At 49.7% G+C, this 18,156-nt stretch overlaps 1 protein-coding gene across 1 annotated transcript in view; it reads right to left on the bottom strand.

Annotated features, from left to right (window-relative positions):
• Positions 1-18,156, bottom strand: part of LOC128847368 (zinc finger protein RFP-like) — a 53,649-nt gene that overhangs the window by 24,367 nt on the left and 11,126 nt on the right. Inside the window, exons 5-7 of the mRNA XM_054046757.1 lie at positions 17,815-17,930; positions 15,312-15,371; positions 13,428-13,941 (exon numbers count right to left, since the gene is read on the bottom strand). Of these exons, the coding sequence (XP_053902732.1) occupies positions 13,428-13,941; positions 15,312-15,371; positions 17,815-17,930 (690 nt within the window). The remainder of the gene's footprint in view (positions 1-13,427; positions 13,942-15,311; positions 15,372-17,814; positions 17,931-18,156) is intronic.

The following is an 18,156-nucleotide window of genomic DNA, read 5'->3' on the forward strand; positions in this document are numbered from 1 at the left end:
CCACAAGCCAAGCTCAGAGGCTCCCATTGGCTGGGAAAAGCTCCAATGGGAGCTGTCGGAGCCAGCCCCTGCAAGCCCTGCCCCCGCAGCTCTGATTGGGCAGGTATTTCGCAGTGATCCACCACACTGCTGTGTCTCATCACAAATGGGGAGCTGAGTGCCATACAGCACACCCCAGCCCCAGGAGCTCTGATCCACTTGCAGGCAAGGCAGCCCGATGCCCATCGCAGCCAGAGCTCTGATCCCTCTGCACACTCCTGCCTTTTTCACACTGCCCTCCCCTCCTCCCCCACCACAGTCAGTGCTTTTTGGCGACTCCCCGGAGCAGCTCCCCCAGCGCTGCCCCCCACCTGTGCAATCAGCGGCGCATGGTACTCCCAGCTTTGCTGGCATCCCTGGCTTACCTTAGAGCAGGCTCTGGCGACTGCTGCTGCTCCCTGACTCTTCGGCTCTGTTTAAGAGCCAAGCTGCCCTAGTGCTACCGGCTTCAGGCACTTCTCCTACCTGGGCTCCAGCTGAGCTGCTCCTCCCAGCTCAGACTGTAAGAGCTGAGCTGCTGGCTTCTGGCAGCCCTCCCCTGCCTCAGGACCCAGAGCTGGCTGGACACGTCCCTTCCCCAGCTCCAGCCGAGCTGCTCGGCTCCGCCCCCTCAGACTTACAGAGCAGAGCTGCAGGAGCCAGCGTTACCGGCTTCAGGCAGCCCCCCCTGCCTCCGGACCCTGCACTGTGGGAGCAGCTCAGCTGGAGCCGGGTAGGAGAAGTGCCTGGCTGGGGGCTCGGGGTCCGGAGGCGGGGGGGGGGGAGCTGCCCGAAGCCAGTAGCGCTTGCTCGGGCAGCTTGGCTCTGTAAATCTGAGAGAGGAGGAGTGGAGCAGAGCCACAGGGGGAGAGGAAGTGCCGGCCATTTTCCCGGACATGTGTGGCTTTTCAGCAATTCCCCCCGGACGGGGGTTTGATTGCTGAAAAGCCGGACATGTCCGGGAAAAACCGGACGTATGGTAACCCTAAGTTTATTTGCCAAAAAATTATATTTCAGGTTGATTTAAATTATTCCTGAATCCACGTCGAGTCTGCGGAATAGTTTCAATTAACAGAAAAAGGTGCCACTGCTTCCCTTCTAGCCTTTAGCTCAGTGGCTGGGCCCTCAGCTGGGCGCCCCAGGTTCAATCTCCCTGTGTGATATGGGGCAGGAATTGGAATGTGGGTCTCCTCCCCTCTGGTGAGGGCTGGAACTGCTGGGCCCTGATGTGGGGCTCCCTCAATCTGGATATTTCTGTTATTTGTTCTAGAAATGCCTCCCCTACCTCCTCCTCCTGATGTGGTGGTCTAGAGTAGACCCCCTCTCATGACATAGCCTCTATTTTTTCCCCTTTTATCTTAAACCATTTTAAGGCACTGCTGCCACCCACTAGATACACACATACCTATCTCCTGCCCAATCCCTAGGACGAACCAAGAACCCAGGGAAAATAGGTGCCCCTCTGCTTAGCTTACCTTCCGGGCCCAATTCAGCAGGTCTGCTCAGAGGCAGACCATCAGTTCAGGTCCCATTCAGAATCTGGCCAGAGGAGGGGTGCCTGCCTCTCGTCACTTTCAGCCCAAGGATTAGAGCACTCACCTACAATGTGAAGGGACCCAGACTCACTTCCCCTCCCTCTGAGGGAGAGAAAGGACTTGAACTGGGGTCTCCCACACTTCCTAGGAGAGTGCTCGAAAGATATGTTCCAGCAACTGAAGTTAGGCTGGCTGGTCTATAATTCCCTGGGTCTTCTTTGTTCCACTTTTTTAAGATAGGTTCAATGTTTGCCCTTCTCCACTCCTGGGTCCTCATCCCTCCTCCATGAGTTCTCAGAGATAATCATTAACAGTTCTGAGATTGCTTCAGCCAGTTCCTTAAGTGCCCTCAGGTGAATTTCATCAGGCACCACCAACTTGAATACACCTACCATATCTAACTATTCTTTAACCTGTTCTTTCTCTAGTTTGGCTGGTGTGCCTCCCCCCTTGCTGTTAATATTAATTGTGTTGAGTATCTGGTCACAATGAACCTTTTTAGTGAAGACTGAAGCAAAATAGGCATTAAACACCTGAGTGTCAGTGACTGGGACATGGGTGATCATGCCTAGTGGTCAGAGCAGGAGTCAGAGGCTTGATGCCAGAGCCAGGGGTCAGAGCTGATGTCAGACGTCAGGAATCTGAGTCAAGGGTCAGAATTGGGTTAACCAGAATGAGGCAAATCAGGGACAAGGCCGGGGCCAGGACAGGCGACAGAGCACGGGAACAAGGCAGGTACAGACCTTAGCACAGCTCTGAGCAATGGTCTGAGCAGCAGCTTGCTGTTGGGTTCAAGAGCTGCTCTGCTGACCAATCAGGTGCTGGAGCCAATCACACAGCCTAGTACAGGCCAGCTGCATACATGAGGTTCCCAGAGACTGGCTCTGCTGCAGGCCCTGATTCCTGACCCAGCCGTCTTGAGGTTGTCTGTTATTAGCTCTCCTTTGCTAAGTAGAGGGCCTGCACTTTCCTTCATCTTTCTCTTGCTCGTAGCATATTTATAGACTCTCTTCTTACTGCCTTTTTTGTGCCTAGCTAATTTTCTGACTTAGCCTTTCTCATTTTGTCCCTATGTGCTTCTGCTAGTCTCCTGTACTCGTTCTTAGAAACTTGTCCATGTTTCCACTTTTTGTAGGATTCACTATTGGTTTTCAGGTCATTAAAAAGCTCCTGATGGAGCCATATTGGCCTCTTACTGTTCTTCCTCTCTTTCCTTGGCATCAGGATAGCTTGCTGTTGTGCCTTTATTAGTGTCTCTTTGACAAACTGCCAGCTCTCCTGAACTCCTTTTTCCTGTAGATTTTCTCCCCATGGGACCTTAGCTGCCAGTTCTCTGAGTTTGTTGAAGTCTGCCTTCGAAGTCCATCTTCCTTATTCTGCTACTCTCACTCCTTCCTTTCCTTAGAATCATGAAATCTAGCATTTCCTGGTCACTTTCACCCAAATTGGCTTCAACCTTCAGATTCACACCAATTCCTTCCACCCCATTAGTCAGAATCACGTCTAAAATGGCTTTTCCCCAGTTACTTCCTCCACCTTCTGAAACAAAAGGTTGTCCCTGATACATTTCAAAAACTTACTGGAACCTTTTGTGTTTTGCCGTATTGCTTTTCCAACAGGTATCTGGGCAGCTAAAGTCTCCCATTACTACCAGGTCTTGCGTTTGGATTGGGCAGGAGATCGGCATGTGGGTTCCTAGTGGGTGGCAGCAGCACACGTGACTAGAGGCAGAAACAGGCACTTAGGGGACTGTTACTGCAAACACTTAGGCTCCAGAAAAAAGGAGCACAGCTCTGAGCTGCACCCATGATGCACTCTTAGCTCTGCCCCGAAGAAGCCCAGTGTCAGCTAATGATCACCTCTGGAGCTGGCCCCTGCCCATGGAACCTAGCTGCCATGGTGCCAGAGGTGCTTGTTCCCCTCCCTGACGATCAAGCCCAGTGGCTTCAGCAGGAGCAGAGGGGTCTCAGCCCCCTCCCCCACAGGTTCAGGCCCAGCTGCATCAACTGGACCAGAGGGTGCTCAGCCCTTCCAAGATCGGGCTGAGCAGTGTCAGCTGGAGGGAGCCCAGGGTGCTTAGCAGTCTCCCCTCCCCGCAGGATCAGGCCCAGTGACCCTGGCTGGAGCAGGAGTGCTCCCGAGAGTGCTAGGACCGTGCGGCAGTGGCAGGGAGCTGGGTGCCACAGACCTGTGTGTCAGACGCGCCCCCTGCCACCTCCCCACGTCTGGTGGCCTGTGCGGTGGTTGGGGCAGTTTTCATTCCATTCTCATGGCCTCGGCTTCCGGAGCTTGTGGGAGTGAGTCCACCCTGTCAGCAGCACCCGCCTGCCCCCAGCACCTGGGCTGGACACTGGGTTCGCACAGCTGGGCTCAGAGCTTGGGCCGTGCGATCACAAGCTTGGCAGCCACAGGTCGGGGCAGGGCAGCCAAGGGGAGCAAGGGACAGTTCTGCTCTGTGCACAGGGAGCATCGGGAGGTCAGAGCCCCGACTCCTTCCAGCAGCCAGTTCTTATCCCCCACCTCCCACCTCGCCAGTTCTTTACTGAGCTGGGGAATAGTGCTCAGCTTCCCTATTAGAAGTGGGGAAAGCCCTCTGAGTTGTTAGTTGCTAGATGTCAATGTCCTGGTTTCTGGATTTGCCATTATCTTCTTAGATGCTCTATCGATATGGGGAGGGGATTAAAGCCCAGACAGCAAATGGCTAAATGAAAGAGCAATAGTGTGTTGGACTTGTGCAAAGAGTCTCTCTGTGTGTGAAATGTCTTGTCTACACTGGCAATTCACAGCACAGTAACTTGCTGGCTCAAGGGTGTGAAAAATCACACACACACCTGTAGGTGTGCACAGCACATGTCATTAGAGTGTGCACCCAAGGAATTTTATTTATTAATTTTTTTAAGGTGAAAATTTATTGAATACTCAATCATAAAGGACATTATTTTTATTCATCAAACAAACTAAATAAACTAAAACTTAACTAAACTTAATTTTTTTTAAATTAACAACTAAACTTTACTTAAAAAATGAGACACAAAATACCAAATTTTTGCTGTAGTGACAACCAGGCGTATACAAAGATACAGTCAATTTTCATGATCTTTATCTTTAACCAGATAATGAGCTAACCCAAATTGACCAAAACAGATTAAGGTTTCTTCATCTTCCTGTCCTAGAGAATGAGACGTCTCTCACCAGGTGTTATGGACTTAAATTCCTCAATCACATCATTGTAATTAACTGACGAATCGAATTCTTGTTCAATGTACAAAATCATGAGTGAGTCGAGGCGCTGTTGGGACATTGTACTTCTTAGTTTGTTTTTTACATGTGCTAGTTTTGAAAAGGCTCTTTCACATGAACAGCTTGTAACAGGTAAGACTGCAAAGCATTGAATAGATTTGTAAAAGGCCTGGAACATGGAAGACTGATCTGATTCCTTTAGCCAATAAAGTCACTCTCTGGTGGTGTTCGTAGTGCTACCTTTAGGAACAGATCCGTCATAACCCCGAAGCAATCCGACTTCAGCTTCCAACTCATCCAAGGACACTTTAAATTTGTTGGCAATGATTCTCATATCATCCCTGCCAATGTCTAAGCTCAGCAATTTTCCCATTGCAGTCACAATTTTACAAGTCTCCTGCTCAAATCGCTGGTCAATGCCAGTAATCACTGAGTCTAGGAGTGGGTAAAATGAAGTTATTCTCTCCTGCTCCTCTTTTGTATCAAAGTGATGCTGGAACTCAAATGCGTCATCAATACGAGTGGACGTTTTTCTCTTCTTAACTGGGGGAATCGAGATATCAGTCTCTACACACCTTTTCACACTGTCATTGAAAATAGATTGAAAATATTCTGGGCCACTTCTCATTGCAGTCAAAGAGTTACGCAAGCTTTTCACCCCTGTCATTGCAGTAAGTTGAGATCTGGAGCTTGAAGAGCCTTACTCACTTTTACCACCATCTGGAGAATAGGGGCAGCATGTGAAGGGCAAAGATGAACTTGAATGAATTTAGTTCATGGATAAGGCCTCTGGCTTTTATGCTAGCGTCAGCAAGGCGAGTTGTTTCTATAATCTCTTGGAAAGCTTGTAAAATGATGGAGTAGTTTTGTTTTACAGCAGCCACTGCTTCTGCTCTGCATGTCCATCTTGTGTTTGATAGTGACTTCAAAGTCTTCAACTGGGATCCTACTTCTTGTGAAATCTTCTCCATTACTGCATGTCACACAGGACTCCCCTCCATGAAGGCATAAAGAGTCTGAATAACACCAAAAAAATCAAAGACAGTTCTGTTTTGTTTACTTGAAGTGCATGCATCTACTAGGACAAAGTTCTACCCCAAGCAGCAAAAAAAAAAAAAAATGGCCGTGATCGTGATCTGCGGCGGCTCTACCGCCGCCACTTCAGTCTTCGGCAGCAATTTGGCGGCTGGTCCTTCGCTCCCAGAGGGAGTGAGGAACCCACCACCGAATTGCCACCAAAGAGCCGGACATGCCACCCCTCTCCGTTGGCCGCCCCAAGCACCTGCTTGCTGAGCTGGTGCCTGGAGCTGGCCCTGGCTGCGAGCGAACGCGGGCTTTCTATACATTTCTACAACATCTATATTACGCAATTCAGCGCTTATTGCATAATACAACAATCCATACTTGAAAACTAAAAGAGCATATCATGCAATTACATTAACATGCAAAGCCACTTTTTTTTTGAAACATTAGGGCAGGGGTGGGCAAACGTTTTGGGCTGAGGGCCACATCAGAGTGGGGAAATTGTATGCAGGGCTGGGGCAGGGGGTTGGGGTGCGGGAGGGAATGTGGGGTATGGGAGGGGGTGCGGTGTGCAGGAACGGGCTCAGGGCAATGGATTGGGGCAGAGGAGGGGTGTGGAGTGTATGAGGGGACTCAGGGAAGGGGGTTGGGGTGCAGGAGGGGTGTGGAGTGCAGGCAGGGGGCTTAGGGCAAGGAGTTGGGGTGCATGGGGGTGCAGGGTGCAGCAGGGGGTTCAGCGCAGGGGGTTGGGGTGAGAGGTGCAGGCAGGGGCTTAGGGCAGGGAGTTGGGGTGCAGGAGGGGTGCAGCAGGGGGCTCAGGGCAGGGGGTTGGGGTTCAGGAGGGGTGTGAGGTGCAGGCAGGGGGCTCAGGGCAGGGAGTTGGGGGGCGGGGTGCAGGAGGGGTTCGGGCTCCGGCCCGGCGCCGCTTACCTAAAGCGGCTCAGGGTGGCATCGGCGCGCTCCCTGGCTGCCTGCCCTGCCCCCACTCCATGCCGCTCACCACATCCCTGTGCAGCCCCTGGGGGGGGGGGGGGGGGATGACATGGTGCCAGCCACTTCTGAGAGTGGTGCGGGGCCTGCGGCACCATGGGGGGCAAGTCCTGTGGGCCAGATCCAAAGCCCTGAGGGGCCGGATCCAGGCCATAGTTTGCCCACTCCTGCATTAGAGTGTGCCTGGCCACACCCGGCACACCCCCTGCGCACGCCTATGCACACACCCCGAGCATAGCAAGTTTGAGCACTGTAAAGCACTAGTGTAGACAGGCTCTGAGCATTGATCTGTTTTACCAGGAGTCCTGGGAGATGTCTCTTCCCAGCGCTCGTGGGTGACCACACAGGCAGTGCTTTGCTGTCTAGTGTAGACATAGCCAAATGCATCACAACTACTGTGTGCCTCCAGAGGGAATTCTGCTGAAACCAGAAGGCTCTCACCTTGGTGTGGAATTCTGGGAGATGGTGTGTTTAAGCGTGCAGGAGTCTGGAGGGTCAGCTCTACACCAGGGGTTAGGCAGCGGGTTTCACACCTCAGATAAGGGGAGAGTCCCCAAAGAATGTGCCCAGGGACCCCAAGACTGGAGCCGGGGGTGAGCTCTGTTCCAGTGCCAGAGGCTTGAATTATCTGGGGATCCTGGGGCTCAGATGCTTGGGTTCACCTTACTGCAGTCCGGTGGCACCTAACCAGGTCTGGGGTATATATATATATGTTTGGATGCTGGTCACTGAGAAGGTTTCTCTTTACTGGTGTGTGTGTGTATATATATATATATATATATATATATATATATATATATATATATATATACACACACACACACCCCAGTAAAGAGAAACCTTCTCAGTGACCAGCATCCAAACACCCTTAGCTCTGACCAGGTGGGTTCTGGAGATGTGAATGGAGAGGTCTCCCCCTCAGGGCTGCCACATCCCTTTGAATTGGGCTGAGGGGGGCTCTTTCCTGGATGCTTCTCCCTGTGTCTGGATAAGAACATATGAACATAAGAACAGCCGTACTGGGTCAGACCAAAGGTTCATCTAGACCAGTCCATCTAGACAGTCTACCAACAGTGGCCAATGCCAGGTGCCCCAGAGGGAGTGAACCTAACAGGCAATGATCAAGTGATCTCTCTCCTGCCATCCATCTCCACCCTCTGACAAACAGAGTCTAGGGACACCATTCCTTACCCATCCTGGCTAATAGCCATTAATGGACTTAACCTCCATGAATTTATCCAGTTTTCTTTTAAACGTTGTTATAGTCCTAGCCTTCACAACCTCCTGAGATAAGGAGTTCCACAAGTTGACTGTGCACTGTGTGAAGAAGAACTTCCTTTTATTTGTTTTAAACCTGCTGCCTATTAATTTCATTTTCATTTGGTGACCCCTAGTTCTTGTATTATGGGAATAAGTAAATAACTTTTCCTTATCTACTTTCTCCACATCACTCATGATTTTATATACCTCTATCATATCCCCCCTTAGTCTCCTCTTTTCCAAGCTGAAAAGTCCTAGCCTCTTTAATCTCTCCTCATATGGGACCCATTCCAAACCCCTAATCATTTTGGTTGCCCTTCTCTGAACCTTTTCTAGTGCCAGTATATCTTTTTTGAGATGAGGAGACCACATCTGTATGCAGCATGTGGGCGTACCATCGATTTATATAAGGGCAATAATATATTCTTCTTATTATTCTCTATCCCCTTTATAATGATTCCTAACATCCTGTTTGCTTTTTTGACCGCCTCTACACACTGCGTGGACATCTTCAGAGAACTATCCACGATGACTCCAAGATCTTCTTCCTGATTGGTTGTAGCTAAATTAGTCCCCATCATATTGTATGTATAGTTGGGGTTATTTTTTCCAATGTGCATTACTTTACATTTATCCACATTAAATTTCATTTGCCATTTTGTTGCCCAATCACTTAGTTTTGTGAGATCTTTTTGAAGTTCTTCACAGTCTGCTTTGGTCTTAACTATCTTGAGCAGTTTAGTATCATCTGCAAACTTTGCCACCTCACTGTTTACCCCTTTCTCCAGATCATTTATGAATAAGTTGAATAGGATTGGTCCTAGGACTGACCCTTGGGGAACACCACTAGTTACCCCTCTCCATTCTGAGAATTTACCATTTATTCCTACCCTTTGTTCCCTGTCTTTTAACCAGTTCTCAATCCATGAAAGGAGCTTCCCTCTTATCCCATGACAACTTAATTTACGTAAGAGCCTTCGGTGAGGGACCTTGTCAAAGGTTTTCTGGAAATCTAAGTACACTATGTGCATTGGATCCCCCTTGTCCACATGTTTGTTGACCCCTTCAAAGAACTCTAATAGATTAGTAAGACATGATTTCCCTTTACAGAAACCATGTTGACTTTTGCCCAACAATTTATGTTTTTCTATGTGTCTGACAATTTTATTTTTTACTATTGTTTCAACTAATTTGCCCGGTACCGACGTTAGACTTACTGGTCTGTAATTGCCGGGATCACCTCTAGAGCCCTTTTTAAATATTGGCGTTACATTAGCTAACTTCCAGTCGTTGGGTACAGAAGCCGATTTAAAGGACAAGTTACAAACCCTAGTTAATAGTTCCACAACTTCACATTTGAGTTCTTTCATAACTCTTGGGTGAATGCCATCTGGTCCCGGTGACTTGTTTATCCATTAATTTCAAACCCTCCTCTAGTGACACTTCAATCTGTGACAGTTCCTATGATTTGTCACCTACAAAGGCTCAGGTTTGGGAATCTCCCTAACATCCTCAGCCATGAAGACTGAAGCAAAGAATCCATTTAGTTTCTCCACAATGACTTTATCGTCTTTAAGTGCTCCTTTTGTATCTCGATCATCGAGGGGCCCCACTGGTTGCTTAGCAGGCTTCCTGCTTCTGATGTACTTAAAAAACATTTTGTTATTACCTTTTGAGTTTTTCGCTAGCTGTTCTTCAAACTCCTCTTTGGCTTTTCTTATTACATTTTTACACTTAATTTGGCAGTGTTTATACTCCTTTCTATTTACCTCACTAGGATTTGGCTTCCACTTTTTAAAGGAAGTCTTTTTATCTCTCACTGCTTCTTTTACACGGTTGTCAAGCCACAGTGGCTCTTTTTTAGTTCTTTTACTGTGTTTCTTAATTTGGGGTATACATTTAAGTTGGGCCTCTATTATGGTGTCTTTAAAAAGCACCCATGCAGCTTGCAGGGATTTCACTTTAGTCACTGTACCTTTTAATTTCTGTTTAACTAAACCCCTCATTTTTGCATAGTTCCCCTTTTTGAAAAGAAATGCCACAGTGTTGGGCTGTTGAGATGTTCTTCCCACCACAGGAATGTTAAATGTTATTATATTATGATCACTATTTCCAAGCGGTCCTGTTATAGTTACCTCTTGGACCAGCTCCTGCGCCCCACTCAGGACTAAGAACAGGAGTACTTGTGGCACCTTAGAGACTAACAAATTTATTAGAGCATAAGCTTTCGTGGACTACAGCCCACTTCGTCCACGAAAGCTTATGCTCTAATAAATTTGTTAGTCTCTAAGGTGCCACAAGTACTCCTGTTCTTTTTCCGGATACAGACTAACACGGCTGCTACTCTGAAACCACTCAGGACTAAATCTAGAGTTACCTCTCCCCTTGTGGGTTCCCGTACCAGCTGCTCCAAGAAGCAGTCATTTAAAGTATCGAGAAATTTTGTCTCTGCGTTTCGTCCTGAGGTGACATGTTCCCAGTCAATATGGGGATAATTGAAATCCCCCACTATTATTGAGTTCTTAATTTTGATAGCCTCTCTAATTTCCCTTAGCATTTCATCATCACTATCACTGTCCTGGTCAGGTGGTCGATAATAGATCCCTAATGTTATATCCTTATTAGAGCATGAAATTACTATCCATAGAGATTCTATAGAACATGTGGATTCACTTAAGATTTTTACTTCATTTGATTCTACATTTTCTTTCACATATAGTGCCACTCCCCCCCTGCATGACCTGTTCTGTCCTTCCAATATATTTTGTACCCCGGAATGATTGTGTCCCATTGATTGTTCTCAGTCCACCAGGTTTCTGTGATGCCTATTATATCAATATCCTCCTTTATCACAAGGCACTTTAGTTCACCCATCTTATTATTTAGACTAGATAAGTCTCTCCCTCCAGGGCTGCGACCTCCTGCTGCCTTTGCCTCGGGGTGGGAAGGTTTCTATTAATGGTTCATCCTGGGCTGGGGAGAGGTTGTCTCTTGTTTCATGTGTTCCACCATTCTCTCTGGCCACGATAGAGCAGCTGTTGGCTTTAACTAGAGACACCTGTGGCCAGGAGCTGCCCCGACTCTGCTGCTGGGAATGTGGCAGCTCCAGCACAGGGAGCAGGGAGATGCAGCAGGTAGGAAGCAGAAAAGCAGCAAGATAGACCAGAATATCCAAGGGGACTGTCTGTAACTTCCATGTTCAGGCTGTTACTGTGCTTGAGAGGTTCACATTTGATACCTAGTGTGGGGTTTGTACCCTGGTTTGTAACTGTTTGCCCTGAGCTTGGTACTCACATTCGTGAACTACTCTAGACAGTGGAGTCAAACCTGGGTCTCCCACATGCCAGCTGAGTGCTCTAACCATGGGGGTAAAAGTTACAAGACAGGTGATATCACATAAACCACCTCCACCTTCTCCCCACCCCCACACTCACATTTTGTTTTGGAGCAAGGCAGGTGCCTACCTCATTCCAGCAAGAAACGCCCTAGGTGCCTGGAGGAGGAGGTGGCATTTGGTGGGGTAGCCCCATCCTCCTTCCCCCGTCAGCATCTTCTATTGGCTAGTTTACATAGCTCCCCACCTAGTGAGCTGGCTTTTGTGAATCACACTGTAAGGTGTCTAGGGAGTTTAGGCACCTAACTCAGCATTGCAGAATATGATTTTCTGGTTGCCTAAAAATAGGCCTTGTGATGCTCAGCATTGCAACACCTAAGTCCCTTCACGGACTGCACCTTGTGTAACCAGTCCCCTCTTTGCAGAGCACAGCTGAGCAATTCCTGATTGACATGGGTGTGTACAGGACCAGGGCCGGCTCCAGGTACCAGGTAAGGAAGCAGGTGTTTGGGGCGGCCAATACAAAGGGGCGGCACTCCGTCCGCTATTGGTGTGGCACGTCCGGGTCTTCGGCGGCGGGTCCCTCAGTCCCTCTCTTCCTCTTTGAGTTGCCACCGAAGAGGAAGAGAGGGAGTGAAGGACCAGCTGTCGAACTGCTGCCGAAGAATGGAGCGGCGTGATTGAGCTGCCGCCGAAGTGCTGCCGATCGGATTTTTTTTTTCCACCACTTGGGGTGGCAGAAAACCTGGAGCCAACCTGGTACAGGACAGAGACAGAGCACAAGCTGGATAGTGACATCACAGTAAACCCCAAACTCTCCTAGAGGCGCGATATTCCTTGTCGGGGCTGGGAGACACAACCAAGTCAGGAAGCAAATCCCACGGCTCTGCCCCGGACAACTGCAGCTGGGACATAAAATGGAGCAAACAAGAAGAATTGTTTGTAATGTTTTATTTACAGTAAGTAACTAAATGTGGTAAGTAAACGGAGCTGAGAAGGAGCCTTAATAACCACAGCATGGAAAGGAGATTCCCCAGCTACTGAGAACAGTTTTCTTAATGGCTCTAAAATAGCTCCAATGGCCAGGAATTGATATAGGGAATTCATGAGTTACAGTCTCACTTTCAGTAACATGTAATAAATCTCTCTGTTCCCTTTCCTTTCATACTGTCCTTTTCTAGTCATGTTTCTAGCCCTCATTTCTGATCCCTGTTTATTTTCCTGTCTCTCTCCCACTCTCCTCTCCTCCCTGTCACAGATCATCCCCCATGGCTGCTCCATTCTTTCCCCTGATTTTATCCCTTCCCCTCTTGCTGCCCCTGGGTTCCCTGCCAGGGATATTTTCCTGTCACTCTGCCCAGTTCTCTTTTCCACCATTTCCCCTGGACTCTCCCTCTCCCTTTATTCTTGTTTTATTTTCATTCAGATTTGCCTTCTTGCTTCTTCTAATTCCCCCTGGATAAACCCGCCCTGCCTCTCCCAGTGCTGCCACCCTCACAAGTTTAAAAAAAAATCATGAGACTGACCCAATGATGATTTTTTTAAGGTTATATAATGGTTTTTCCATCAATCTGCTCCCCTTACCCATTCTCTCCCCCCCACCCCCGCTGTGTGTGTGACCATTACAGTGTTACCAGTTGTCCTGAAGTGAGTTTGGCCCCTGCAACAGGAGCTCTGGCTGGGAGACCCCATGAGATCTAATCCCACAGATCTGTACAAACCGCTCCCTGCTGCTGCTTCTCCCCAACCCCCCAAACCCTGATTGATTCACGCTGGGTCCCTGCCACCCCCACCTCTGCCTGCCCCCTGCCCGGCCCCCACCCCTGCCCCTCAGCTCCTCCTGCAACCTCAGGGGTTCCTCCCACCCCCAATCCCTGGGGCTGCAGGAAGGGAAGGGGAGGGGCTGCCACAGGTCATAGAGATGAGGAGCCAGGGGCTGGGTAGACGGGAGTCCTCCACGGTCATAGAGTCTGGGGTCCATGAGGCTAGAGAGGCTGATTTCCAGTTCCCCCCTCTGCTGTGTGTCTCAGGGACACAGTCTGAGCTGGGATCCCCCCCCCACCCCGAGCCAGGGTCGGATTCTCTCCCCAGGGATGGAGCCCGGCGGGAAAGTGAAGATCGGGGCCTCGTCACCACCATCGATAAATGTCACCTGCCCCCGGTCACAGTCCAGACAAACCCGGATCCTGCTGGGGGCCCGGCTCAGGGGCAGGGGGGTCACCGGGGAGGTCAGAGCCTGGAACTGACCCACCAACCACTCCACAGCCCAGATCCCCCCCTCAGGGCTGAGGCTGATCCCTCCCTTCCTCCTCACAGACTCTCTGGCCACCCCCACAGCCCAGCATCGCCTATCCCCAACCTCCACCTCCCAGCAATGTCTCCCCGAGGTGAATCCCTCACAGCCCAGCACACAGCCCCAAGAGTCAAATCTCTCAGGGTTGTTGGGCAGTTGCTGCCGTTTGTCTCCATATCTCACACGTTTCCCATCCTCAGACAGGACGAGTTGAGGATGAGCCGTGTCTGGATCCAGAATCACATTCGCTGGGGAGAGAGAGAATCAGAGCGTTAGGGGCAGAGCTCGGCCCTGGGGGAGGCTGCGACCATTTCTCACACTCCCCAGCAGCCCCGTCCAGGCTGGAACAGGCCTGGATCCCAGTGAGCTGCCTCTGTCCTGGGCCCCTGAGACTGAGCAGGGATGTCACTGCAGTTCCTCAGTCTCTGTAAGGAGACCCACTCCATTAGTTTCCCATTTGCTTGCATAAGCTTCAGCTCCCAGCTACCCCTGTTGGTTCTGCTCCATTCCCAGCAGGAGAAACACACCAAGAAAGGCTTTAGTGAGGAGGGAGCAGAGGAAGCAGGTACAGTTTTGAAGCCCAGAGGGAATGACTCTCCTCTAATGCAGTCTCCACTCCCAGGGCTGGGAACAGACAGGAAGGTGCAGCATTGGGGAAGAGCCACTTAATACCAGAGAGTAGGAGGTGGCATTGGGTGGGGTAGCCTCATTCCCAGCCCAGAGAGAAGGGAGGAGCTGCCAGCATCACAGGAAGAGCATCTCCCCAATCCAGGAAGCAGGGAGCAGCTCCAGTGGGAGAGCCCAGCCCTGCCCAGAGGAAAGGCAGGATGTTGGAGAAGAGCGATGGGGAGACCCCCTGCACCGGGTAAAGCAGAGAGATGTGTCAGCCCTCAGGGCAGGGAGCTCTGTTCGGGTGCTGCTCAGGGAGAGTTTCTGTTCAGCAGCCTGGGCATGAACTCAGCACTAGGTCGGTGTCAGGACTATTTGTGTAATGTCAGCTTGGGATGTCCCCAGCTGTTCTGGCACCTTGGTAGAAGTTGGGAGGGGGGTACTAGGTCGCACCACCTGTGGCCCTGTCCTCTCTGTGGCCCTGCCCCACTCTTCATCTTCCCGCCGAGGCCCTGCCCCTGGCCAGGCTGGGAGCCTTGGCCACTCTGGAGAGCCCCTGACCCTCCACCTTCCCATGTCCCCACTCTCCGGTGTGCACCACCTAGGGCAGATGGAGGGTCCAGGGGAAAAAGGAACAGAGGTGGGGCCACTGAGAGGGGCCAGCACCGGGAAGAAGCTGCACTAAAAAGGGGGAGCTGATCAGCTGCCCTTCCACGAAGCACAGCCACTGCCTGTGACGCTCCAAACCTGCCCAAGGCTTCCAGTTTGGGGCTCCAACATGGCCCCCTGCCCGCAAACTATGCCCATGTTAAAAAGTGGGTTGGCTTGTCCCCCTAGTCCCCCATGTTCCAGTGTCCCTGGATCTCCTCGCTGTTTAATGGGTTATGTTTAGGGCTGTGTGTGTCATGGCCACTGTTGATTTGGTTGGTAACTTTAGTTACTATCCCATGAAGATGTTTTCACTGGAATTTTCTCATAATTTAAAGACAATCTCCAGCTGCAATCTCACCCTGTCTGTGTGCTCCTAGGGGTTCCCCTCTGTTTGTCTCCAGTGCAGATGGTAGAGTGTCTGGCAGGGGAAAGGAGAAAAGAGACAAGATTTCAGACTTTCATATTTATAACAGCGTCCCCACGCTGAACGCACAGAACTGTGTTTTCATCATGACAGAAAGAGACCGAGAGGCACAGAGCCACACTAGGCATTCTCAGCTCCTCTGAGTTCAGATCAAGTGTAAATTAACTAAAACCTTCTCTTTCCTCTCTGATTCAGGCATCTCTCAGCAATGGAACCGACATCCTTGCAGTCTCACAACCATTGCAGGACACACAATCTGTAAGGGAGATTTACTTTTCCCCTCATCATCCCCTCCCACCCTTCAAACTCCAGTTGGTTTGTCTCATTCACTTACTGCCTTTTGTCAAAACCTAGACCCAGGTCATACAAAGAGTTTGTCATAAAAATAACTTTATTCACTTTGGTCCCTTTCGCCAGGGGTAGGCAGCATCATATTGTGCGATGGACACTTGACAAAATTACCGGAGTTAGTGACGGACATTGGGGGGTGGGTGGGTTATGTCATTCAGTCATCATTCAACCCGCAAAATAACACAATTTTCCACACTGAAAAAACCATAACCGAGCTAGCTAGTTAATAAATAATAAACAATCATAATCATAAATTCAACTCACTTCAGTGTTTTTGAATGTACCTCACTGCCAGTCAATATTTTTTTTGTAGGATGGGGGCATTGAAATAAATATTTATCCTAAAACCATATTTCAGTCCATTGTTGTCACTACTTTTTTATTTTTCTTGTTTAAATAATATGTCTTACGGGAGGATGAGTGTGTGTGTGTGTGTATATATGTGTTAGTCTCTCCTCTACACCGCTTACCCCATGTCTCTCCCCTGTCTGTGTCCCTTAAATAGGAGATCCCCCATCATGTCACGGAATGTGGGAAGCAGGGGGGGGTGTCTCTCAGTGGAGCAGGGTTTCCCATCCATCCCCTCACTGTGACCAGGGCACCCCTCTCTGGGCAGGGGTTATCCCAGGGTGGGTGGGAACCGCCTCCTGACCAGGACATAGGGACAAGCTCTGGCTGTGGACGGGGGTCTGTTGTGAGCAGGGGACAGGGTGGAACAAATTCTTGGGGGGGAGGGCGGACTCACCTCTGGTGGCTCCCTGAAGTGGCTTCCCATAGTCCCTCATCCCTGCTGCTTCTGGGGAGCTAGGCTGAGGGGGGCTGTGCAGATGAGGGAGGGGTAGCAATGAGGGGCTGGAGCTAGGCTGAGGGGCGCTGTGAGGTGGGGGAAAGACACTGAAGGGCTGGAGCTAGGCTGAGGGGGGCTGTGCAGTGGGGTGGCACTGAGGGACTGGAGCTGGGCTGAGGGGGGCTGTGCAGTGGGGGGAGGCACTGAAGGGCTGGAGCTAGGCTGGGGGGGGCACTGAAGGGCTGGAGGTAGGCTGAGTGGGGCTGTGCAGTGGAGGGAGGCACTGAAGGGCTGGAGCTGGGCTGAGGGGGGCTGTGCATCCAGCCACAGAGAAGTTAGCAAAGTCCAATACCCCGTGTGGAGACAAAGGTCAAAGTGACGTGTGCATAATCAGTGGTAATAAACCAATCAGAGATGAGAACAAGAACATGAAAATAGCTTGATCAAAAAGAGCCCTGCTAAGGAAATGTTCATGCATGTGTACTGTATGACCTATATAAGATACTTAATATTCATATCACTCAAAGATGATTGGAAAAGAACTAGTAAATATGCAATTTGGATGTGTATAATATGTCAGACATTGTAAGGGGTAATCAGAGCATCATAGGAGAAATCCCCCATGACCCGCCTATGCCCCGGGAGAAGGGAACTGGCCAGCACTTCTTTCTATATGCGATGGCTAGTAGCAAATATCCCAGCAGCTGGTGATGTGACACTAGACGGGGAGGGCTCTGAGTTAGAGAGAAATCTTTCCCAGGGGCCTGGCTGTTGGGTCTTGCTGAAATGCTCAATGTCCAACTGACCACCATATTTGGAATAGGGAAGGAATTTTCCAGCAAATCAAATTGACAGAGACCCTGTTTGTTTGTTTTTGCCTTCCTCTGCCATATGGGGCATGTATCATTTACAGATGTTAAACTCCAATAAATGGTGGACTCTCTGTAACTTGAAGTCTGTAAATCAGTATTTGAGGACGTCAGCAATTCAGACAGAGTTTAGGGGTAAATTGCAGGAGTGGGTGGGGAGGTTCTGTGGCCTGCAATGTGCAGGAGGTCAGAGTAGATGGATCATGATGGTCCCTTCTGACATTAAAGTCTGAGTCATTTCTTACTTTGTAATTGTAAATGAAAGGCATGTTTGAATTAACCTGAGTGTCTGGGACCCAAGTGTCTGGCCTTCTCACCCAACAATTAACTAGAAGCATCATCTAAGTGTGAACCAATTGACCAGCACCATTCTCTTCCCACAGTCTCAGAGGCTCATCCCAATTTCTATTCCTAGATCCATTTTAGGTACCTTTGAACTTCCTCAGAGTCTCCGATAGCACAATAGTTTTCTGGGAGAAATCGCTGACTTGCTCTTCCAGTTCAGGAGAAATCTCCTTTGGCTGCTGGAACTTCCCCTTCTCACACCTAGAGAGAAAAAAATTCATGAGATTCTATTTCATTGTGTGACTCATTATAAATTCTGGCTAGTGAGTCGCTGCTCAAATGGGCCTGGAGTTCGAATTCCTCGACTTCTCCCAGTCTCAGAGCAGATGCAAAACAGCCCATGGCTGCACAACCCTCCCTTCAAAGGATTCATTAATATTGTTCAACTCTGATCTGGTGAGATCATCTCTGGGGACAGAAGGGGAAT

Source organism: Malaclemys terrapin, chromosome 13 (assembly GCF_027887155.1).
Source record: "Malaclemys terrapin pileata isolate rMalTer1 chromosome 13, rMalTer1.hap1, whole genome shotgun sequence".
Classification (NCBI taxonomy): domain Eukaryota; kingdom Metazoa; phylum Chordata; order Testudines; family Emydidae; genus Malaclemys; species Malaclemys terrapin.